We start from the raw sequence: 25290 nt of genomic DNA, 5'->3' as shown, positions 1-25290 counted from the left end.
AAATCACAGGCCCCCACTTCTTGATTTGTCAATTAACAGCAAGCTTAAAAGAAACTACAGCTGAATTTTACATGGAACTTTTTTGTCAAAGATAGTGGTAAGTGCTCAAAGAATTTAAAACTTCTCTGAAGTGTCATTTCTTTAAGATGGTGGTTATTGATCCAAAAGAAGATCAGTTATTTAAACAATGAAGCATATGCAAGGCTAATTTTTCAGATGGAAGGAGAGGAAAAACTATCTTCAGGTTGATTTGCCTCCATGTAAAACCTCTTGTTTGCTGACACGCAGCAGGCAATTATATGACACTGCTTTTGCACATTACTGATATACTACATTTGCAGGAAGACTTTTGGCACAAAGTTTTTACTTTGTTATTTTAGAACTGAAAAAAAACACCAAGTCGAAAGAGAAAAATACCAACTATAGCAAACAAATCTAATTTGAAAATTAAAGAAGAAAGGCAGTTCAGTAACCAAAGACCTCCTGGCCTCTGCCACTTGACTTCATGGTCTTATTCCAGCTGTCAGAGAAAACAATAGATGAAAACACAGTGAGAAGATTGAATATTCTAAAAAAAATGCAACAAGGTCCCATAAATGCCAACACGTACAATGTAATCATTCCCATCAAAGAATAGCATCCATTTATCATGGGATATGTGCAGAAACTTGTTATCACAATCATATTGTGCACTAAGATTAAACACAACCCTGCCACAAGAAAACTCTTGACAAGTATCTTGATTTTTTAAGCCTTTTTTTTCATTAACTTCTCCTATTTTTAACAGCACTGTATTGGGAAACTTGCTTTGCCCATTTCCACCTGCCAGCCAAATTTCTCACAAATACTTTGTCCTCTGAAATTTTAATTATGGATAGATGCCAAATGAAGCTTTTATCAATTCAACCTATTAAGGGGAGTCCCACTGAACACACAGTGGGCACAGAGTGAGAAAGAACACCCACTAAAGATCAGGAACCCTGGAAATACAGAGATGTGGCCACTGGGCTGAATCCCCACTGCATCCATGGGGATTCCAGTTCAAACCTGGTACTGAGGACTCTGCACTAGCATCTTTTACCAAAAGCACTAAAGTGTTAACTAGAGCACCATAGCCTCAATACCCTATATAATCTATTCAAATAATGACAAAAATAACTACACTGTGGAAACATGGATTAACAGAGGGTCAATAACCCTGTATCTTCTCAGCTACACATCACTTTGCTAAGTGAGTAAAAAATTCAAAATTACAACATAGAAAATACGTAACAAAGTGATGACACAGATAGCACAGAAAAAGAACTTAGAATTTCCTGAGAAAACATAATCTTTTTTTTTCTATTACTCTTTAACAGTCAGTATAAAAGATATTCCAGTTTTAAGGGAAAAGATTAGACACATTTCTGTTGCCGTAACTGTTACTAAATACTTCCAGTCTTTAAACTAAAGGCCCTATCTAAATTGTATTTTGGCAAGGATTTATACAGTGTCATTTTGATAACATGGAAATAATTTATACGTATCAAAGTTGGATTACTTTATAAAAACTCCCCATTAAGAACACCTAATATCTTAGAATTTCTTGCTTCTGTTCTCTTTGATGTGATAACTATTAAAAGACTATATGTACAAAAATTCTTTACAAACTGTTCTGAAACAAGATGCATGTCATTCTCTCAAAACTATTCAAGCTTGACATTATTTTAAATGCTGAGAGTAGTACATAAAAAAATTAGGCTGAATTTCAGAAACAAAAATGTTTGAGTTATCACAAACGTATTTGTTACTAAGATGCAGAGTGTTACTACTGTGTTTTGGCTTAGGAAAGCCATTTTCAACTACCTGAGTATTGCTTTTTTTAAATGTCAGTGAGTATTTATATCACAGTTCATCATAGTCATCTACAACAGTCTCTGTCTCTTTAAGAGTAAAATGTAGGAATTTACATTTTTTAGATCTATCTATAAATCAACATAAAGCTGGCAATTTTTACTAGGAAGGCAGGAAATCAGCTCAGCAAATATGGTAAACTGTTCATAATTTCTGTCATTAAGTGTAATATATAGTAGTGAGTGTCCACATAAACTATTGCAGATGTCATAAACCAGGCTGTGCAACTAGCCTGGTAGTACAACAGTTTTCTGTAACATTTCCCACATTTAAATCTTACATTAAGACACAAACTGATTCAAGAAACTGTACCAGCTGGTGGAAAGAAAACACAAACAGATCATGTTCTGTTTTTATTTGAAAAGGGAAGGTGGGGATCAAGCATCTTGTACTTTAGAGTTCTCCAAGTCCTTACCTACTAATTAAATTCAGACACTGACCAGTGACACATTTCAGTTTGACCTCAGCCACCTAATGCTCTGAAAAGAATGTACAGGCAAAAAGGTCAAACAAATTCCAACTTACTTTTAACTATAGCCTCAAATCCTCTGTGAACTCCACACCACATCTTGCTTCTTTAAAAGTCATAAAAAGCTTCAGCAGAGCCCAGAGAAACACCATCTTTCCCATGAATCTTTTTATGATTCCTTCAGCTCAACCAAAGCAATTCCGTGACTCCAGTAATTACATACACATCTTACAACCAAGAAAGACTCAGTAAGCAAAACAGGACACTATTCTTTCCCCTCAAAAAAAAAAGGCAAAAATTACCCAAGCACAGTATATGTTATCAACTCCAAAGTGATATACAGCCCTTAAAGTTAGCACTGATTTTATTGAGAGTTCCATAACTAAATACACATAAATCTGGTTTTTAGGTCAACCCGTTTCTTTTACCATAGTGCGATGGAAGTGCCAGGTGCAGTTCTAGCTGATTCAGCTGGAATTTCTGCCAGGAATTCAAGGGAGTATACACAGCTACAGATGCTCAACCACATTTTGAATGAATGCAGTGTATGCTTTTCACGTGCTTAAGCTGCCCTGCCAGCCAGTGCAATGGAGACAGTGCCACAATCCCAAACTCACGCTTCCTGCTTCAAAGCAAATACTGCCAGATGTGCTACCTCCATCCATACTGGGACGCACAGGAACTCTAGATGAGGCTGAGAAAGGCTTCTCAGACCCCTGCTGAGCCATCAGTCACATTACTAGCTGACCCTCAACGTGGAGAAAGCAGAAGGAAGAGCAGACTTTACTCCTGGTTACCTTTTATCAACACGTTCAGAAATAACATCTATTTATTATTTTTAATTTGCTGAAAACAATATAGACACATGGTAAAAGTCATGCTTAAGAATGATAACAATTCTTGTAATTCACTTATCCAATTCTATGTCCAAAATGTGCATGCTAGAAATGCACGTGCAACACTTGATCTGCCCTTATCAAATGGCAGAAAGCACTCCTCACAACATTAACTAATTACAACTATAAATTATATTCACCGCCCAAAACCTAACTGCAAAGAGTTCAAAACCTCATAATAAGCCAGAAACCCTATGACTATTTTTAATACACATTAAGCCACAGACCCTTGAGAAAAACTGAGTGAATAACACAAGGTGGAAATTGCTCCATTGTAGCTATTTCTCCAGCCCTTATCACATTTGCATACAATTATCACACAATAATTCGCAACAACACAAAATATCTTCTAAAAGAGTCTGGTTGCTGTAATATTTCAAGGTCCATTTTCACAATGTCTAAAAGTTTAAAGTTTTTTCTTCTTAACCTCTTCTTGTGCTCTCTTACTTTTTTCTTCTTTTTCATCTCCCTTCCCCCCTAACCCATCACCAGAGATGGAGTCTTTTTCTTTACGCTCATAATCAATCCTCCCAAGCTGGATTCCACTGCATCTTGACATAACAATCAATTACTTTCCACAACCAAGGGTTTCCAGAGAAAAAAGAGTCCAACATAAAGCTTTCCTTATTTGTTTTACAAAAGCAAACATGAACCTTTGAACAAAATTTTAGGGATGAAATGGCTATGGGTTTGATAGATAACTATGTCATTTGAGTACATGCAAAATTCTTTTTAGAGGAGATCAGAGAAAAAGTTAAAAGACTGAAAAGGGTGATAAGGGGGAAACATAAAATGAAGGGCAGATCATTAATAGAAGACCATAGAAATAAAAGGAAACTAAGTGAAAGAAAAATGAACAAAGGGCAAGACAAAAAATTTAATTTAAAATAAATAACAGATACACTATGTTCAGCACCTTCTCAGTATCATTCTCATTTATGAGTAGTTTCCCTTGCCTAATTCACAACCCAGGCTTTTATTCAGTGAGTCAGCTCCCCCCAAGATTGTAGAATAAAGAAAATGGGATAATAATAGGGGTAATATTGTGATAGCAAATGTTTCAAAGAAGAAAGGAAGATCGAAACCCCATGGATTCACCCATTCTTAGGAAAATTCAAGCACTAATATGAAGATTCCTGGCAAAATTACGATCTGTATACTGCCTGATACCAGCAAGCTAAATCTGAAATCCCAAATGGGTGTATTTATAATGCTGAACAAGAAGACAGTCTTCTTCTGTCTTCCTATTTGTCAGCAAAAAGCCATCAGTGTTACTTCATAACTGCAAAACATTTTCTCACACGCTTATTTTGTTATATCCTGAAACACAGGAGGTCAGTACTGCACTATCGTAAGAGTTTTCCAACATCAGCTGCCATAGAATTGAGGAAAAGTTTTCTTATTTTCAAACATATGGTCTGATATATTTCCCAGGAGGGAAGAAGGCAACAGTTAATCCCCTTCCTTGTTCTTTATTTCTATTTTGCAACTAAAACTTTTTTTTTTTTTAAACAGCTGCTTTAATCTGGAGGATTTTTTTTTCCTTTTATTCCTTTCTGAAAAACTTCATCTTGACCCTTGAAGTTTTTAAGTGTCCTGTACAATTATTGTGCTGTATCTGCATAATTCAGCTGTTTTAATTCAGTATTCTTTTGATGAAGGACAGAACCTGATCTATTTTTCTGCTTCAGTTTGTATTTTAAAATAAGACAAACATTTACAGCAGATATTGTTTGTGGAAACATATGATTGTCATGTAATTACTTTGCCACAGCTTTTGCTTTTAGTTTCTCCTATTAATCCACATAAAGCTACTCTTTTACAAATGGGCTACAATAAATGCTCATCATATTTTCAAGGAAAAAAAAAACACCAGGGAATTTTTCTTCATGACACTCTCTGTGAACTCCAGTGAACTCCTCCTCCCACTCGTGACAGTATTTGTATGATGGTTTTTGTTGCATTCTCAATCTGTGCCCTTTGAACAGTGTTATCTTGAGCTGCAATCCAAAAATCAATATGTATCTATCAATATCAGGAATATAATTTTATTTCCTGATTTTATTGACTCTTTCAAAAATTAAAAAATAAATCTTTTAAAGCATCATTTGAGCAATTTCCCTTCAAAGAAATAAAAAACAGCAAAAAATATTTTACATAAGCAGTAAAATAAAAATATTCACCTACAACATAAGCCCTAGGAGAGCTTGCATCCTATTTAAGTTTCAAAATTAGATTATTTTATGAGGCAGGAAAAACCTAGAAATTTCACTGCTGTTTAAACACCAATATATTTCAACCCAAAATGTCCTTGTCCCTGAGGAATATCTGCTAAATACAAGAATGACTTGGCTAAAGAAATTAGCCAGCATCACGAACAGCACTTTCATTGCTAGATGCTTATTTGATATTATTCTTCAAGTGTATAAAAATAAGAAAATTTTTCTCATTTTTCGAGATCATAGAAATAGGAAAAGGGAAGAAACTAAATACACCAGTTACCAGAGCAGATTTGATTTATATCACTGTTTACTGAATTGTATTTCTTTTTCAGTTTTAGATACTTCAGATACTTCAGATACTTTAGATACTTCACTAGTTTTAAAATCCCATGAAATCTAAACAATGGTTTCTTATGAATTTATAACACTTCAACTGTGTTCAGAAAACTATTTTTTAAAACTATCACCAAACCCAACAGTCCGCATTTCATGAAAAACATTGCAAAGCAGGCTGGAGATCATCTCATCCAATCTTCTGTTGAAAGCCTGGGTTTAGATCAGGTTATTGGGGCCCTGTCAAGCCAAATCCTGAATTTTTCCAGTAAGGGAGATTTCACTACTTCTCTGGGCAACTTATTTCAATGGTGAGTTGTTTGCATGGTGAAGTTGTTTTTCTTACCTCCAGGACAGAATTTCTCCTGAAGCAGCTATTTCCATTGCCTCTTCTCCTATCACCAAACAACCTTGCAAAAAGAGAACCCCCACTTTGTCTGCCATCTTTGGACATGGGAATATTGTGATTAAGTTCCCCCTTAGTCTTCTCCACCTGAGGCTGAGAAAGCCAGTTTTGTCAGCTGTAGCTCAGACACCAAGTTCTCCCTCCCTTTTAATATCTTCATGGCTCTACTGTGGCTGGCTGGGATGTAATTCATTTTCTTCATTGCAGCTTGTTTTGTCCTGTGTTTAGATATGTGACCAAAATAATGCTCCTGTGTTTAGATATGTGACCAAAATAATGCTAGGACGTTAATAACACTTTAACATCCTGGGTATTGTTCAACAGCAGTTTCACAGCTTGAATAATTCTCAATCTGCACTCTCAATGAATAGACTAAGGGTGTAAAACAGTTTGGGAAGGGACAGAAAAAGGCAGTCATGCCAAAATACTCCTTTTAAGGTGTCACCCTCCCCACCCCCCACCCCCCTCCCCAGCATATAATACCAATTTTATTAAAATAATTACACTGACTTTTATATTCTAGTTATCTTAGTACTGTTTCTTATTTCTAATTACTCAAATGGAAGGGTCAATTTGTATCAAAACTACAAAATAAGACCTTTAAAATGGAGTTATTTGTGGAACTCATTTGGATTTTTTTTTAATTTTTTAATTACAACTTTGGACAGAACATGGTTTTCAAAAAGCTATTACATGATTTAGAAGACTTAGTCTCAAAAGGCAATTTAATATTTTGAATCCCTAGGACTTATTTAAATATTAAGGTCTTCCATTTGTGATGAAAATAAATTTGGCTTAGGCACTTGGGGGAACTAACTCTTGGTTTGGAAGTCAGAATGTAAAGGAGATGGAATAAAAGAAAACCTTATCTTATGTTTCATTCCTCATAACTTCAAAGGTCACCAAACACCATTTTTATTTCTGCAGAAGTTCTTTCACCACCAAAAAGGGCAGCTGGTAGAACGCAACCAAAGTAACAGACTCTTTATTCGTTTCCTGCTTTCTATTTTCCTAAATTTGCATCACATAAAATTAAAAGCTTGAGGCATTTGGCTCCAGCAACCTATGGGCAGTCCCCTATAACTAGAGAAGTAAAAGGCAGCCTAGGCTAAAAAGCAGGTCATCTTAATAGACTGTCATAATCTTGCCATTAGGTCATAAACAGCAGATTTGGCTGCTCTACATACAGAGTTTCACCTTCCTATCCATAAGCTGGAGCTCTGGAAAGTTACTGGCATCCAAGCTTTCATCAGTTTGTGTTACTGTGACTGGAGAGATTCCAGTAAAAGAAATTCAGGTACCACCTCAGACCATATGGAGAGAGGCCCTGGAAAGATGCAGAGCTATTACAAAGGATGACTGCAAAGTAAAGTTCCAAAGGAATAATTTTGCCTTTGTAAATAAATTTTACTAATTTCAGAAGTGGAAATTTTCCAAAGACAGGGGAGAACACAGATAGGAAGAAGTGCTCCTGTTTCTGATTTGCTGTCATTATCTTCAAGAGTAACAGAACACAAAGAAAAGATGGTTCCTGAAACTAGGGAACAGAAGTATAACAAATTTTGCTGCAAGGTGTTCTCAGTTGTTTCCCACCAAATCTCAGATCAGGCACATAAACGTGACAAAAAATTATAGCTGTACATGAGATGATATTATTTGGAGTTCAGATGAGGAAGACTGAGATGGTAGAGGAGTCTCAAAATGTGCCAAAACAGCCCTTTGCAACATAATGATCAGGTTTGTAAGTGGCACCTAACTAACTATTTGGCAACAGCCACGAGTTATTTAGCATATGGTCACCAGGGGTTTTAGGATTTTATTGGGATCTGGACAGCGATCATGCCAAAAGCAATGGGTGATTTAGTATAAAGGATGTGGGCAAGAAGGCAGCCTGCTTTCTAGGTGTTACCCAACCAAGTCTAAGAAAAAACTGGATATCCAGGGAACATGGGGTTAACTCCAGAAGTATAAAGGGGATTGGGAAAAGAGCCTTCTGAAAGAAAGATTAGGACAGGGATTGCAATGCAGCCGCACAAGGGAATCATCAGCAAAACTACTTTCATGGAGGAAAAGAGGAAAAAAAACCAGGGGCATTTTGAAAACACAGGAGTTAGATCTTTCACTTGCACTGGATTTTCAGAAGGGTTGATTTTTCCAGCTTTCTGGCCCCTTGCAAGAGCTCATAAGGATCAAAGCAAGACGTTGTGCTGACTCTGGCAGCCACAGTGACAATTGCAGCTGCTTTGAAAGAGGAGAAATTTAAGTTGTGTTAGTAAGGAGATCTCCAAAGGTCTCCTTGAACTCTATTAAAAAGCAGGGGAACGGTGTTCATGACACATCATGTGACTTTAGGCCTCAGTGTAGTAATCTATACATGGTTAACAAAGGGCAAACTTCAGCACAAGAATGATTCTCTTCTCAGTTTAACTCCCCTGTTCTCATATTAACTTCCCCTGCATGTACAGGTGAGCTCTTGGCAGTGTAATATTAATGCGGCACTATTGCATTGGGTTCAGCACGTGTTACCCTACAGTCTGTAAAACGTGCTTGTTTTCATTTGCACTAATTCACAAAACTCAGTAATTGGCAATAGGTTGTTTCTAACAGTAGTGCAAATTAGCAAGGTTCCACTTAATTTTCTCTAATTACTGGACTGAAAAGGATGATCGTGTACATTGAAAAATAATTAGCTAAGTGGGTATTAACTGGGGGTTTTGTGTGTGAAAATCTCCAATCATTCAACTAGACACTGACTAAGGCATTTCCTTTTGAGATAGATGTTCCAAATGAACCCCATTAGCTCCCCAAAGCTGCATGGTAACAGCTGGAAATCAGCACAGGCAACACTCAAAGAAAAATGGGCTTGAACGGGAGCAGCTATTCCCTTCTGAATTGGACTGCCTCAGACTAATTGAGAACAACTTCACTGGGCTGACAGAGCCTGTAGTTCCAACATGATAAAAATGATGTTTACATTCCCCAGGGGTACTGAGTAAAAGTCTGCCTTCTTGCATAGGAAACATTAGCAATTGCATCAGTTGTGAAAAACAGCTGCCTGAGCACCCCCTCCCAGCCCAAAAGGACTCGACAGAGGCTGTTAGCTCAGAACAGTAAGAACAGCCACACAGTCAAATAGAAAACATGCACAAATGACCAGCACTGGACTAAGCAGCACACGAGCAGGCAATGCTATGGTAACAGAAATCAGATTTAATTGAAAGCGAGGTAAGAAAGAACTAGGGCAATAACCTCTGCCTTTCAATAGCATACATTCCTCCTGTAATTGAAATATACACAAAGCAAACACCCCTAAGACATAATATGCTTCAGTAATTTATTTCCAAATCAGGGTCAGGACAGTAGCTAATATTTGTTTCATTTCTGCTGCAAGAAGATGTGCCTCAAAGAAAAAACCTGATAAGTAAAGGAAGATAGGACATAAAGCAATTGTAAGTCACGTGTTTGTTCTGATCTGCTCTTTCAAATAAAATATCAAGCAGGAAATACATTTCCCCAGTCCTTCCTTTCCTCTCCTAGGTGAAATATTTTCTATTCCCTTAGACAGACAACATCTCATCATTGCTGTTGTAGCTCATTACCAAGGCAGTAACAACAGGCAGATACTCTACCATTTCCACAGCAAACATGAATCAGCCTGGTGCGCACAATGAACCTTGGCCATCAATTCAGGACAGAAAAAGAGTTTGCAGATGAATAATTTACTGCTGTCATCTCAAAGATTACAAAAAGGAAACGGTCTATTTATTTGTAAGGCAACATTATTGATAAATGTCCAGTTTAACCCTGGGATTATATTTGCTAACTCTTTTCCCTCATAGTGAGGAAATTCCAGTATAAAACTGCATTTAATTAGGTTTTCCTTACAATATTGGTATTTATAATTTAATAGCAAACTATCAAAAAAAGGCTATTTACTTGACCTCTTCGGCACTGCTTTTCTGAGAGACTTGTAATATCATAAGGACGCAACTGAAAAAAATAATCTCCAGTAAACCAAATATCCAATAAATGAAGACATTCCTAGCTGATATTTTCACTTCAGCCACTTAACTATGGTTTCAAGAGAAGGCATTTGCAGCCAATTTATTGACAGACCCAATGCCTGCATTGCTCCATCCAGGCTCAGAGAGAGGGATCCAAGACGCTGAAGTGCTGTTGTTTAAGTCTCTTTGCAACACAAAATACTCAGCTGAATAAATTCACTTAGCTGAGGACCCACAGCAGCAGCTACACTGCATCTAGCTCCCAAGAAGCTACAGATGACTGCCCCAGACAGAGCAAGCTCCTGACTTTACACTGTCAGCTTGTTTCAGCAAAATTATACTGCTCTGTGATTTCAGTAAAATTCCAATCAATTCCCATCATCAGTTTGATTCCGTCAAACCCAAAGTTTTGGAGCAAAGAGAAATTAATGAAAAATTAAAACCATGCTATTTTAAAACTAAATATGAGCTTCCCTCAGCATATATTAGAAACAAAGCTGACTAATATTGAAACAGCATTCTACGCAAAAATCTTCTGGTTTAATTGCATTAAAGGCAACATTTAAAAAATAACATTAGAAATAACTCAGTGGACTAACATCTATTAAGCTTACATGATTTACAGAGTCTAAAACATTTTCTAGGAATAAGTTAATTGGTTTTATTTATTTTATATTGTAAGGATTAAAAGTTAAGAAAACTAACTTTCAGTTTATAAGGTTGGTTACTTACCAGTGAAGAAGTCCTTAAAGTACATGAACTCTTAACAAGTTAAACACAATTTTCTTGCAAGTAAACAGAAATAATGAATCAGAAACACTTAAACAATCCAAGAATTTATGCTTGTGATAAAGCACTAAACAAGTAAAATTAAATAGAAATGCCTGTTTAAACCATTTTAAAACATCCACTCCTCAATTCATTTGCAGCAGGCCAGGATTTCCTTCAGAAAAGTATTCAGGTGGCATATCTCTGCTCATCCTATGCTGCAATTTAAAATAAACCCTTCAATCCCAATGGTCCACCATTTGGAAGTTTCTTTCCATTATTTCCGAACAAAAGAGAGCAACAGAGGTAAAAACAATAAACAAAAGAGTTTTTGCTGAGCCCTGTCACCATGCTTCTCAGAAAAAGAAGGTTCTATATGGTGCTATAAAATAAGATGATCAGCATAATTTTCCACAGCTTGCTGGTTCAGGACAGCAGATGAGCTTTTCATTAGACTTCTAATATGTCCCATCTCTTTTCAGTCTTTTTTTTTTCTTATATTTGACTCCAGTCTCCTGAAAAGCTAAATTTGGTCTAGTACTCAAACACTGCCTTCTATGTAACCAGGCATCAGATGCTACCCTAGTTTACAAGTTTTTATCTGAGACAGCCATGACACTTTATACAGCACTAAACAGTAGGCAGAAACAGGCAATTTTAGGGGCACTGTTCATACAACCTTTTAGATATTTTGATCCAGCTCATTTTACACCCCAGGCAGACCAATAATACTGCCCTATGGCTTTGGCACCTAGGAAAACAGAGGGGATTTTAAAAGTTTTCACTCACTCAGATCTACCATCAAAACACATATTTGTAACTGTAACTCCCTGGAGACCTGCCCTACACATCCCCATCCCTTGACTGCTCACTCACTGAGCCCTGCCACCTCTGGAGCTGTGCACTGCTGACAGCCTTCCAGGGCAGCAGCTCCATTTTTCATTGGCATCACTCATTTCAAAATACTCCAGTTCCTGCAAGCTCAATTCACATCTCGTCACAAGAATTTGCCAGGTTAGATCGCTAAGCAGAACTAACACAAGCAAAGGCCAAGGGCAAGAGCTGGGCTTTAGGCTGTAAAATAGGACAGGAGATTGGAAAAGGACAGAACTAAACCCAAGGAGCTAAATTTAAAAGGATGGAAAAGTAAGAGTAGCTTCTGTTGCAGAAGCTGATAGAGAAAACAGCAGTATCAAAAGACTCCAGTGTTCAGTTTAGTCCAAGAGGAGTGACCACGGGCTCAGGCTGGTGGCAAAGGCCACCATGTTCACAAGGCGTAGTACTGACAATGTAAGGATACACATGCCCATGATGCACTAGAAAGCCACAACTCAAGTCAAATACAACATTGATTTTTTTTTTTTAATTCTCCTCTTATACAGATCAAAGGATTTTCCTTTGATCAGAACAAGCAACATAACCTACTTCCCATTTATCTCAAATGGTGCTGCACCATGTGCCCACCCTGGCTTTGTGCTGGGTGTTTGCATTCCAGCCTTATCACCCATGCACTGGAGCATCCTGTCCTCAATACACATCCCTCTTACTCCCTTCTTAACAGGAGTGAGCAACCTAGACCTTTCTTCTGACCATGTTCACACATTTAAGTTTATATCAACAATTCTTTGACTGATAAATATACTACACTATGAAAAATGTATCCTACACTGAAAAAAATGTATGTGGTAGCTTCATTCACATTTACATTTCCCAAAGTTTTAAGCAATTCAACCATATTTCCTGACAAAATTCTAAAACAAGAAATTTATGCTTCATTTTACTCAGTAAAATTATTTTCATTTAAGTAGAATTCAATATTTTTAATTCACAATATATTAAAAAAGAACATATTAAATGTAGATATATTTATGTAGAAGTGTCTACATTTTAAACTAGCCTGAACTGTAAGTAGAAAATAAATTTTTGTCATTGCTAGCAGTAAGTGACAAATCTTTTTTGCCTCTTTTGCCTTTTTTTTTTTTTATTAAAACATCTTATGTATTTCACCCGTCAAAATTTCGAGTTTAGTACAGTACAGGAAAAAAAATAAACCTTTGCTCCAAGGAGTTTCTAACATCAAATCCTTGCCCTGTCCCCCCACCAAATACCTTCAAAGTTCTAACATTTGGTGCAATTAAAGCATTTAGTATTTTCTTCCACTCGCTTTATTTTGAGCTAGGTTAAACATTATACTAATCCTGCTCTTTTTCCTTTCTCCTTTTTTCCTGACCCTTTCACTTGAAAGCCCATCAACATAATCTCCTGCAAGCATAGCACTACCTGACAAACTATCACCCCGAATAGACCTCAATCCATCCTGCAAGGCAGCAGTTACAAGAAATCATTGAACTCTGAATGGTCTCTGCACCATCTGAGAATAAATCAGGAGGACAATATATTTCTTGGATCTAAAACAGCCCCATCAATAAGTAACCTAAGCATCAGGAAAATGACCAACTAAAATGCTGACGAACGCTCATGGCCTTTTATTGGGGTCAAGGGGTAGGACTGCCCAGGATCCCTCCTGCCTTTCTTCTTCATCTAAATACTCTGAAAGGCTTAATACTATACAATTTTGGATTCATGTGTTTTTTTAGCATTGCACCATCAGGCAAGCCAAGGCAAATTTCTCCCTTCTTCTCACAGTCACACTCAGCATATTACAAATACACCAAGGCCAGAGAGCTCAGGCTAAAGACAGGTCAGAAATTATCAAGAACTGAAAAACAGAGAGACAGCCAGGCAGAGAGAAATATCCTCAAAGCTTCAAAGTGCAAAGAGTATCTTTTGCTGGAGCAGACAAAGGCCCTCTGCAGCTATTCAAAACCCAGAAACCAGAATATTACATTTTGTTGGGAAACATGGGGAATGACAAAGATTTTGTTTATTCAGTTTTTAACTTCTCTGCTAAGGCTAAAGCTCTTTTCATAACTTCATTTGCTTAAAGCTTCTGCTTTGTAAGACTTCTACTTAGGAGAATGTGACACTCTCACCAGGCTTGGATTTCTCCTATTAAGCAGCTTTGCTGGTCATTTTGTAAAGGCCACCTCCAGAACAAATGCTGACCGAAAACAGAATTAATAATGGATTTAAAGGATACTACTCAGTAGCCAATGCCCACAATGGGGAACAGCTGTTTTACACAAAGTAAAAATAAGCATCTGGATTGACTTCTTTGTTACACTCAAAAAAAGGTAAAGAAATCCAGCCACTCTCAGCTTTAGCAGATACAAATAATTGCTAAACAAAGTGCATACTTATAAACGCTCTGCAAAAGCAGACTTAAATCACAGCTAATCACACAGGGGAAGCATATAGGTAAATCAGTATTCTCCTTTTTTCTCAATATAGATCTAAAGAGTGGATGCATTCTAATGAAAAAAATAACTGCATCAAATAAGAATAAATATAATCATAGTCATGGAAATTCTCTAATTCTCCACTCCCATCACATACAAATATGTAACAAGTTTATTGGAAAAATATTCAGATAGCAGACAAACAATGTATTTGAGGCAACTTCCAGAGGTATGCTAGTAAAGGATTTACTCTCTCAATCTTTTGGTAAACTTAAATATATGTTAAAACTTTCAATTTGCTTTCTCCTTTGAAAGGGAATTAAGGAAATCTGCCAAATGACGCAACACTGTGAGCAATGATCCCTCTCAAGAATCTCTCAAACTACAAAAACTGACACAGAATCATGGACTCATTAAGGCTGATTAAGATCACCAAGATCATCAAGCGTCTTAGGTTGCAAATGCAAGATATGGCCAGGGGTGTGTATTCTATTGCCATCTGTTAGAGGTGGGGCACTTATCTTCTATTAACTGGGCCACCTTTTAAAATCAGTGGGGCACTTTTCTTTATCTCTTCCATGACCCATCCTCCCTCTGAGGAGATATCTTCTGTTAATGGGCCACTGAGTCTCACTGCATGACTGATAAATTTACATCATCCCATCGTGAGATGCTCCACCCAAGGGGAGGAGCCAAGCATTCCTACCTGGATATAATCCGAGGTTTGGAACACCACAGCCAGCCCTTTTCCCACTAGATTCCCAGAGGAGCAGCTTTCTTTTCCACTGGATTCCCAGAGGAAGACCAGGCCCATCTACACCACCACTGGATCTTCAGAGGAGAACTATACCCTTCTACAGGATCACTACTTTAACAGAACCACATCTGTCATTCCAGCAGGACTGCAGCCAACATTTCAATGGGACTGCTACTGACACTCTGACCCACAGGGTGTCAGGTTGTATTCTGATTCTGTTAGTGTTGTTTTGTATTACTGCATTTTATTTTTATTTTTTCTAATAAAGACCTTTTAATCCTACTCCTACATCTTTGCCTAAGAGCCCCTTAATTTCAAAATTATAATAACTTGGAGGGTGTTTACATTTTCCATTTCAAGAGGGGCTCCTGCCTTCCTTAGCATACATCTGTCTTTTCAAACCAAGACATCAAGTCCAACCTTTGATAAAACACCACCAAGCCAAATAAACCAAAGCACAAAGTGCCACATCCAGTTATTTCTTGAACACTTCCAGGGATGGTGATTCCACCACTTCCCTCGGCAGCCCATTCCAATGCTTAACTACCCTTTCAGCAAAGAATTCCTTCATGACAGGTTGAGCTTGCAGCATCAGCACAAAAAGTAACCCTCTGATCTCTAAAGAGTAAAAGTGGCGCAAAAAAAAAAAAAAAACGGAAACAAGAGAAAAGGACCAAATTCAAGACATTTTCAGAGAACCAAAAAAAAATTAGCAAAAATGCAGTTGTTTATCATACTCTTTCAGCATTTAAGACTAAGGACAAGAAAAAAATTAGGGGAAAAATGAACATTGCCTCTAACAATTCTCTGTACAGAACCTCTGGAGTTTCTTAAGATACTGCCACAGATGAACACAAAAATTGGTCTCATTACAACAAGATGGTTAACTAGCTCCATTCCTTGGTAAGAAACTGGTCAGTACTTCTGAAAAGATATGAGGTTAAAATAAGGAACTAAGTGGAAATCATTCAATTGGATTGGAAATCCAATGCTTTGATGTACAATTCACTCCCATAATCTCACATTGGAGAAAAGCTGGGCTGTTACTCCAGATGAAAGTGCATTAACAAAAATACTCATATGCCACTTTCAAATTATTAAACATGCCAGCCACTACAATTTGATGGGGTGGTGGAGGAAGAGATAACTCGCCCCAGCCATTATACAAACAGAAGTTTAAGGCAAAGACTAATAACTTTCTGGAGGAAGACATTAGCAACATCAAGAAAGTAAAAAAAGTTTCCTAATACAGTACATTGACTAAAACCATATTCCTGAAAATTTCATTTTTGATATCCCAGAGTGTGTAAGTAAAGGCATGCTCCTTAGCCGTCCTTCTTTTAATGATGAAATGAACAATACTCCACACTAGATCAGAGCAGTCACCTATTGAAATAAGTTTCCTCTTGCTGACCACAAGTACTGCCAGTTTTTGTGAAAAAACAGCAGTGTCAGCAATAGGAAGCAGGACTACATGGACCCCCCCTTTGACTCAATGTGGCAGCCTGAAATATGCAGATCTGAAGCCCAGAAAGGAAAGAAAGAGTGATGTGATCTCATTTTCTGGCTTTGGCAGACTTTCCCAGTACAAATACTCTGCTAAACAGGACAGGGGGCAAGGGGACAAACTCAGTACTGACAGCCTTGATACCTGACACTGCTGGGTGTGTTCCCCAGCTATTCCCAAGGCACAACCTGGCACGGCTCAGTGTCTGTTTCAGAGGAGGGAGCACTCCTGAAGGGCAGCAAGGACGCACCTGCACCAGTTTTGCTCCTCTTGACCGGACCAGTCACTGCACACAACCCAGAGGACACTGACCCCACAAACTCCCAATCACAATCACACTTCACGCATGCTCAGTTTCATGCTTCCCAAATGCCACTCTGATGGGCTTCTTAGACACCATCTTAAAGACTGTGAAATGGAAAAAATATCTATTTATTATATGGGGAGAAGCCAGGCACAGTGTGGACATAAACTAGTACACTCTATTTTTCTTTGGGATCAGGAACTCCTTCCTGACCCTCTTGTACTCTACAGTACAGGTATGTCCTCAGCACCTGATTGCAATCCCTGGATGCCTCATTTATTATGACAATTGTTCTGTTCTCAGTCTTTATTTTAAATTCTCTAAAACTGAATGCATTTTTCCTTCATTTGGGTTGAAATTCTGAGCAGCAATCCAACAAAAACATAACTAAAAACAATCACAGCATCCAATTACCTGCAACACAGCTGCAAGCAACAGAGTGACCACTTAAAAATCTAGTACCAAAAATAAAAACCAGAAAGAACCTAAAGAGAATCCGGAGAGAAACTTGACATGAAAAAGAACATATACATTCTCCATTCCCCCTCACCTAGAACAAAAAGAACACTTTTTTGAGATTTAATTTTTTTTTAATATTTAAACAGTAGAAATTCTGATATCTCAATTTTGAAGTTATTATTTTTATTAACTGCTCCTCTAAAAGTTATACTAGTTATACTAGTGCTGATGCAGTTAAGAATTCCACAACTCAATTCACAAGTAACAGCTATGAATCCTGTGGCTCTCTTTTGTTCCCTTTCTATTACTTCTGATTGTACAAGTAAAAGTAGTGGAAATCATTTTTGATTTTACTGATCCTAAGATGTTCTGTTAAGGATGTCCTACTTGGCCATTGATTCAATATCATAAAGTCTATAAAAATGAGTTTGTCCACAATTATTAATAGTAAATCATGACTGCTCTGCCCTCATCCTACCACAAAAATTACCTCTATTTCATGGACATGGATTACCCCTTCACTTTTTACAGTTAAACGTTATGTACATCTGAAATGCACATGTGAAAAAAGACTTAGTATGAGCTTTTTGTTTTGCATTAACATATGTTAGAAAAATTAATCTAATTATATTAATATATTTCACAGCTGACTTCTAAGTCTTAGCAGTGGCAGATGCAATTTTTCTCCCACAACTGTGCACTTTATAGACTTCCTAACTTTTTAGCTAGCAGAAAGTTTGCACTGCTTGCTTCCAAGACTCTGCAGATACTATTGTGCTTCCTTAAATGCAGTTCTGTTCTGGTTTTCTCTTATCAAATTACATAAGGTTTTTACATCACTGTGTTTAATAACAACAGGACAAGCACTAATGCAAAAAAAAAAAAAATCACACTTTTACTTTTGTATCATCAAATCTACAGTGAAAAGCTGATAGGTTACCATTTTCTATAGATGCTCATGTTCAAGTCTGTCTAGAGTTTCTTCTGAATGTTGGGCAAGCATTCATCTTTGCTTTTCATGTGCTCCTTTCATCGTTATCTTTGCAGATCTTTTTTCAGAGAAATGAGTAAGTACTAAAGGAGTAGTCTGAAGCAGTTGTTTTGCTAAGGTACACATAATAACAGATAGATACACAATAACATAGGTTCAGAAAAAAGAAAAATAATTTACTGCTTTTATCTACACAGCTTATCTTACTGATTATCAAGGTGTGATGTGACCCAAAAAGCAAACAGGGGAAAGAACAGTCAATGTCATAAAAACAACCAGTTATTTTTATAAACAAGTAAAACAAAATTTAAAAAAAAAAAACCCTATTATCTAAACTCCTTTATACAATTAATATTTTCTACAGTGATCAGTGCATTACCACAGGAAGTCAGTATAAAATTCTGTAGAATAATATAGGCTAATTATATTAGACTAATTTTTATTTAATGAGAATATGCAGTCAGTACCAGGAATCAGATTTAATACTTCAATCTTAATACTTCTAACAACTTAAAGCTAACAACTTTAAGCTAAGGCAAAAACTCTTCTGCTTCAGAAAGTAGCCCATCCCATATCTTATGTCCCAGTAGAAAACTTGTATTTTCACATATGAAATCAAAGACTTTCGGGATGCTACAAATGTGTCAATACCACAAAAATGTATTCCACAGAGATACTCCCTCTCTGCTGTACAATCTGTTTATCTATCACTACTACACCCTGTTTGGTGTCTTTGCCTCGTGTTCTGGTGTCTCCCAACCACAGGGTTACAACATGCTTATCTCTCCATGCTGTTTCAGCATCTGTGACAGCAAAGAGCAGCAGACAGGAGAAGAGAGGAATGGAAGCAGTACTGTCATATTCTGAATCTTACAGCCTAAGTAAATGCAAGGGAGAAAAAACCAAACAAACAATAAAAACAATGAAACTGAAACAGTGTAGATACATGGTGTCACAGGAACAGGAGCCAGTCCAGTGCAGACAGGATGCAGACAAAATCCCTCACATACTTGGCAAGATAAAAATCAGAAGAGGTGACAACCATTTTCCCAGAAAACTGAAATTCATTCTGCCTCCTGCTCTCCTCTGGAGCTTGGTATTATATTCACATAAAGAATGATTCTCATGCCTTTGATTCACGCAGATAAAAAAGCCATTTAAATAGTCTTCAGAGGGAAAAAAGGAACCAACCAGTATTAGTTAGGTGAGCATGATTTACAAAATACTACTGTGAAGGGGTTCACAGGGGAGCAGGGCAGAGCTTTCTGCAGGCAGTCTGGGTTTATTTTAATGCATCAACCCAATCAACACCTCCAGGACTTGTCACTCACAAATAATAGCAAGAAGATGCCTGAGAACTCTGCGCTCTCCTGGCCCTGTCAGCCCTCTCCTCATACATGGTGGACTGGGTTCAGATCCTCAGATAACCAGAGAGAGGAATACATAAATAATCAGTTCCTGATGGCTATCTGGAAAAGTCCCAGCTCTAAAATATGTTCCAGGATCTTCTTAAAAAATCACCCATAAAGGTATAATTTGAAAGTCTCTCTGCTTGCCATATCATACTGCTTCCTCCTTTCCTGAGCTGAAGGAGCATATTTTTATCTCTGTCTCTAGCTCCAGAATCTGCTCTCTCCGTGATTTCTCCAATGAGCTCACTCAGGGTACCCCAAGAAATCCATCCAATGTCTGCTTTAGTAATCCATACAGCAGTTCATTCTCCTATACCATTCACTGTGGCAGCTCATTCCAAAGACTTCATAAAATAGGTGCATATAAACTGAAAAGGCTTTTTTAACAAATCAAGCTAATAAAAATCATCTGCCTGGAAGTTTGCTAACATGTGTTTTTGAAACAGAGAAGAAAGAGAAAAAGGCAAGAAGATGAGATAAGTGGTTGAGAGGAACCTGAGGAAGGACAGGACAGAGACAAATCACTGATTATGAAGAGCTAAAGATACAGGGGAACTCTGGAGGCCATCTAGTGCATCACCCTGCTCAAAGCACAGTCAACTACCACAGATTCCTTAGGACTGTGCCCAGTCCTCTTCTGAAAATCTCCTGGAATGGTCACTCCACAATCCCTCCAGGCACCTTCTGCCAGTGTTCAGTCACTCTCACACTGGAAATATTTTTCCCTATGCAGAAATGCAGTCTTCCATATTTCAGTTTACACCTGTCATCCCTTGCACTTTTACACAAAACTGCTACACAGAGTCACTCTCTTCTTCAGCCTGAACAAAGAGGAACATGGCCATCCCAGACACAAACCTCTGACAATAAAGATTTTTTTATTCCCTTTTCTAAGGCTGACTCTATTCCAAATGCTCAATAATACCATTATTATCCTGGTGAGAGTTGGCAGATAAAGATCCAAGCACGAGTAATTCCTGAGAAAGTAAGGAATGATAAAATATTATATTGTCAGGATAATAGTCTGATTCAACTGCATATGTCTCACAAGACATTATGGTACTCCTTGAAAAACAACACTTCATGAACTCTATTTATCAAGAAAAACTGCAAGTATGTTTCTTCCTAAAGAAACACAGATACACTTTCAATTATCCAAGTTCCTATAAGGGAAATATAAGAAATCATCAAAGAAGCACTTGGGAGTTTCCAAGGACAGCAGCCTCAGGGTGCATCACCACAAGCCAGGACAAGAAGAAAGTAGGACAAGACCCATGATTTTGTATCAAGTTCCCAATGAGTTACTGGAAAGTACATTTCCTCAGAAAATGCTGGAGTAGAACACACCTTAAACATCAGCCTTCTCTTTGATCTGACACTTTGATATTCTTCCTGCCAAGAACTGCTGCAGAACATCTCTGTTTCTTTTTGCAAGTTTAATAGGAGTGGCAGCTTTTGATGTACACAGCATTGCCACAGATGAGGACTAAAGGCCATGGAGCAATTTACACTGTTATAAAATTTAGTGAAATCAGTAGTAAGGTAGATGAAGGAAATTCCCAAGTAAACAAAGCTGAGACGAGCATATCAGTAACTTCTGTAGCCGAGTTTATCCAAGAGAGGCATGTGGAAAGTATCCACTGCATGCTATGGAGCAAGAAAATCCACTAATTCACCAAAAAGACAGGGATTTTTCATCAGAGAGGCATAAAGAAAAATCTTGTTTGAGACACTGGATCTCTGTCTCTACTCTCTACTTAGAGGATGAAAGACCAAACTCATTTTTCTCCTGTTAGGAGGCATACTGGACTGTGGAGTTCTCCAGAATGGAAAACAAACACAGCCTCTCCAAAATGCATTTTCATCTCCTTCCAACTACAGAGCTGAATGAAAGCCCATGGAAGCAAAATCCTAAAGGGGGGAAAAGCTCTGATACTACATAAAATAGAAGAACAGAGCTCCCTGGAAAGCTTTTTAATGCTGTCCTTTGACTTCTTAACAATGTAATTTTTCAAGTGTTCCAAAGAGCTATCCATTTTCTATTGACTCCACCAGAAAACAGTATTTTGTTTTGTTAGTTTTGTTCTTGTCGTGTTATGTCAACATGACACCCTGGCACCTGATGCTGACCTTAATGGATTCTTGACCAAGGACCCAGCACTGCAACTTAAAACACTGTCAATTGCTGCTTAAATGAGAACAAAAACAACAGATTTACAAGAACCCGTATTTTAGCTTACTCAATATTTAATTGTGTTTCCTTTACCTATTCATCAAGTTTTGCTGAGCAAAGTAGTGAGTAGTTCTAACGCTACAGATTTTCAAAAAAATACTTGGGAGTCCTGGAGTTAAACCAGAGTTGTGCCTCTTCAGAACTAAAAGCATTAAAGACGTTTACTTAGAAACAGCTATTACTTCAGAAAAGCAATTCTCCTTATCCAGTAGTCAACATAAATTTTACATTGCCTAAAACAGAATGTGCCCAATCCCAAATTGTCAAATGCATTGGCAAGAGGCTCAAGCAGCTCTGATGAATACTGGAAGGTAGTAATCATGTAGTTCCATCCAGCAAAGTTTGGTTTCATATGAAAAGCTTTTCTTGCATGCACATGAACCACGTGCACACACTTTTCTATTGCACAGGAAATAGAATGAGACCTGAACAATGACAACTTATATTCCATGTATTTCTTTTTGGTTGGGAGCCTTTTAACTTTTCCTGACAAGACAGGACTGATTGAGGATAGCAGCTCCTCTCAAGGCAAGTCCTTATACTTTTCCAAGTATTACAGAAAGTATTCAGAATTTACAGTATTTTAGGACATGATCTAAATTGGATAAGGAAAAGTACCTGGAATCTTTATGTCAGCACTGAAATGATTCACAGGTTAGGCTACTTAACACAGTCTAGATGTAAATCAACAACCAGGAAGCAAATGATGATTATTATGGCCTTTCTTCCAAGAAGGCAATTTTTTGCTCTTATAATTTATATCTGCAAGTCTTTTGCTGACTAGTATTATGGGGAAAAAAGGCATATTGAAAAAATTAAGGGTTTCTCTCTAAGTTTTGAGTAGATTCTTATCTCACACTTTATTACAGTGCATTGTGAATAGCTACAGCAATTTTATTCATAAGCAAACTCCAAATTTCTTGCTAATACTGCTTACCCAGTATCCTAAATGTTAAGTTCTCAGTTTAACAATAGAGAATAATACACCAAAAAAGCTTCCCTGTGCTTCCATAGTACCACAGAAGCATGTTTCAAACAGCTTAGGGAAAGCCACCTCTCCTACATCCTCTGTAAAGAGCAGCAACATTTTATTATTCGACTAAATCCCAACATTTTCTGTCAAACCCCTAAAAAACAATGGGCTGAGAACTTTGATTCTTTTAAAAAGACCTGTAAAAAGTAATGGTTTTGAGTTCCTCTTTGTGACACAATGGTAACTCTGGTACATCGAACCACTGAATTACAAGAAAATTAACCAGACTCTAATCTGAAATCCACTCAAGTCAAGAGGAAACAGAGTGCACAAACTGTCCTCTTTCTAGATGGCAAAATTTCAGCATGAAATTATTTCTCTATGTTTTATAATCAATAACCATAATGGAAAAATGTAAAGAATTTTTTAAATTGTACACCAAGCTAAATATGTGCTATGTTCCTATTTAGCACTCCTTCAATTTTACTCACCAATCTATAGAGACCTTTCCAAAAAAGAAAGGTCTTGTTGTCTACAATCTGGTTGTTACAGTTTTTGTTTTGTTACAGTTTTTTATGACAACAATGATGATAGCTATGAATTTATAATGAGAGATCACAACTAAAATACAGTGGATTAAAAAAACCCCAGAATTTCCATAAAATAAAATGCAATCAAATATTATCAATTGTCTTACACAGGACAACTGCCAGTGTTACATAATTTAAAGCAATATAAAGTGACACTGGAGAGTGGGGGAGAGGAGGGCTTTTCAGATAAACATGAATTAATATCAATCAGAACTTTATATTATGGTAGACAGCCAGCATGGTATTTGAGTCACCTAAGTCTTCTTTGCCATTTTCTTCTCTTGTTTTCCCCTTTTCATTTTATATTTTAATTTAAACATATATTTTTATAAATCTACATAAGTTTTGCTTGACAATGTGTTTATCACAACTGGCTTACAGACTGCCTCATACATTAGTTAACAGAGGCAATAAGAGATCTGTAAACTGATTATTCAGTCACTTCATTTATGATAAATATTAAAGACTTCTAAATATCTGCTAATGACAAATTCATTGTTTGTTAATCTCATGTTATTCTATTATTAAGTTTAATGCAAGCTAACAATGGTAGTTTGTCAAAGGAAAATGAATGCTTTGAGTTAAGCTGTATCACTTCTAACATTAAAAACTATTTAGATGCTTCATGTACTGATGAAAATGAAGGATTCCAGTGATGTCAATGGACTTACAATTACTAGTATGGTAACTAATGTAAGTGAGAACAGAAATAAAACCTTGAGTTTTGCAGTATTATACCAACTGACAATTTTTTTTTTATAATTACACTGCAGTGCTACCATATATGTACACAGAAATACTACTACTACTTTGAAAAATCATAAAGAAGTGGACTGGCCATCTAATATTAACACAACAAAATAATTTTTTTATTTACCTGACTTTGCAATTCACTTTGTTGCTTCAGGCGAAGATTTTCTGGGGTATCAGCCACTGTAGTGAAGGACTGCTTTGGATAATGTCTAGAAGAAGAAGAAGTACAAAGCCAAACAGTAAATATTTGCACAGGCTAGAAAGTCAAATGCATCCCATCACTCTTTCCTACAGTGTACAGAATTCTTTCATAGTTTGCTACAAATTAAAAGTATTTAAAATATTGTGTTAGATGTGCCTTACAGAAACTACACAAAGGAGTTCCTGTAATGAGTCTAAATCCCACCCATTCATCCTGCTCACTGACTTCAAAGATCAATCAGCCAAAATTTGCTTTCAATAGAGTGATCAACACCGTGTTTAACTGCATTGTCTTGGTATAGTCATGTGCTGGACAAAGACTAAACTAAAAGCCCTTAAAAGGAAATGGTTTTACAGAAACCAAAGCTACATAAGGGAGCACAGCTGGAGTACACCAGGTTCTTTAACCCGTTAGTGCAGGAACCAGAAGGATCAAGGCATGTACTTTCTGGGGAGAGGAAAGTCAAATGCTTTACATTCAATATTAAACATTAAATATGTCAATACAGTACTTTAATATCCAGTACCAAAGGCTGTGGTGTCTCAGAACTGCAATGCATCGGGCATCTCTCCATTTGAAATTTACACCTTTAAAATATGTTCCTACTATCTGCTTTGGCATTTTATGGTAATTTGCTCTATGGGAGCCTGCTTGAGCAGGGAGGTTGGACTAGAGGGCCTTTGGTGATCTCTTCCAATCCTAATCATTTTGTGATTCTGTCATCTGTAGCAGTCAAACCCTCCTCATTTACAGAACCACTATTTATTAATTTTCATGGATTTATCCTGTAATTTTGTAGTCCAACAAGAAGTTCCCTAA

The 25290-nt window shown here is 37.1% G+C and overlaps 1 protein-coding gene across 2 annotated transcripts in view; it reads right to left on the bottom strand.

The window, feature by feature from the left end:
- The window catches only part of NEBL (nebulette), a 249483-nt gene that overhangs the window by 153809 nt on the left and 70384 nt on the right, over window positions 1-25290 (bottom strand). For both annotated transcript variants that reach the window (XM_030228919.2, XM_050971276.1), the window contains one exon: window positions 24394-24478. In XM_030228919.2, coding sequence (XP_030084779.2) covers window positions 24394-24478 — 85 coding nt within the window. The remainder of the gene's footprint in view (window positions 1-24393; window positions 24479-25290) is intronic.

The sequence above is a fragment of the Serinus canaria genome, chromosome 2, assembly GCF_022539315.1.
Source record: "Serinus canaria isolate serCan28SL12 chromosome 2, serCan2020, whole genome shotgun sequence".
NCBI lineage: Eukaryota > Metazoa > Chordata > Aves > Passeriformes > Fringillidae > Serinus > Serinus canaria.
This window is presented reverse-complemented; position numbering and strand designations above follow the sequence as displayed.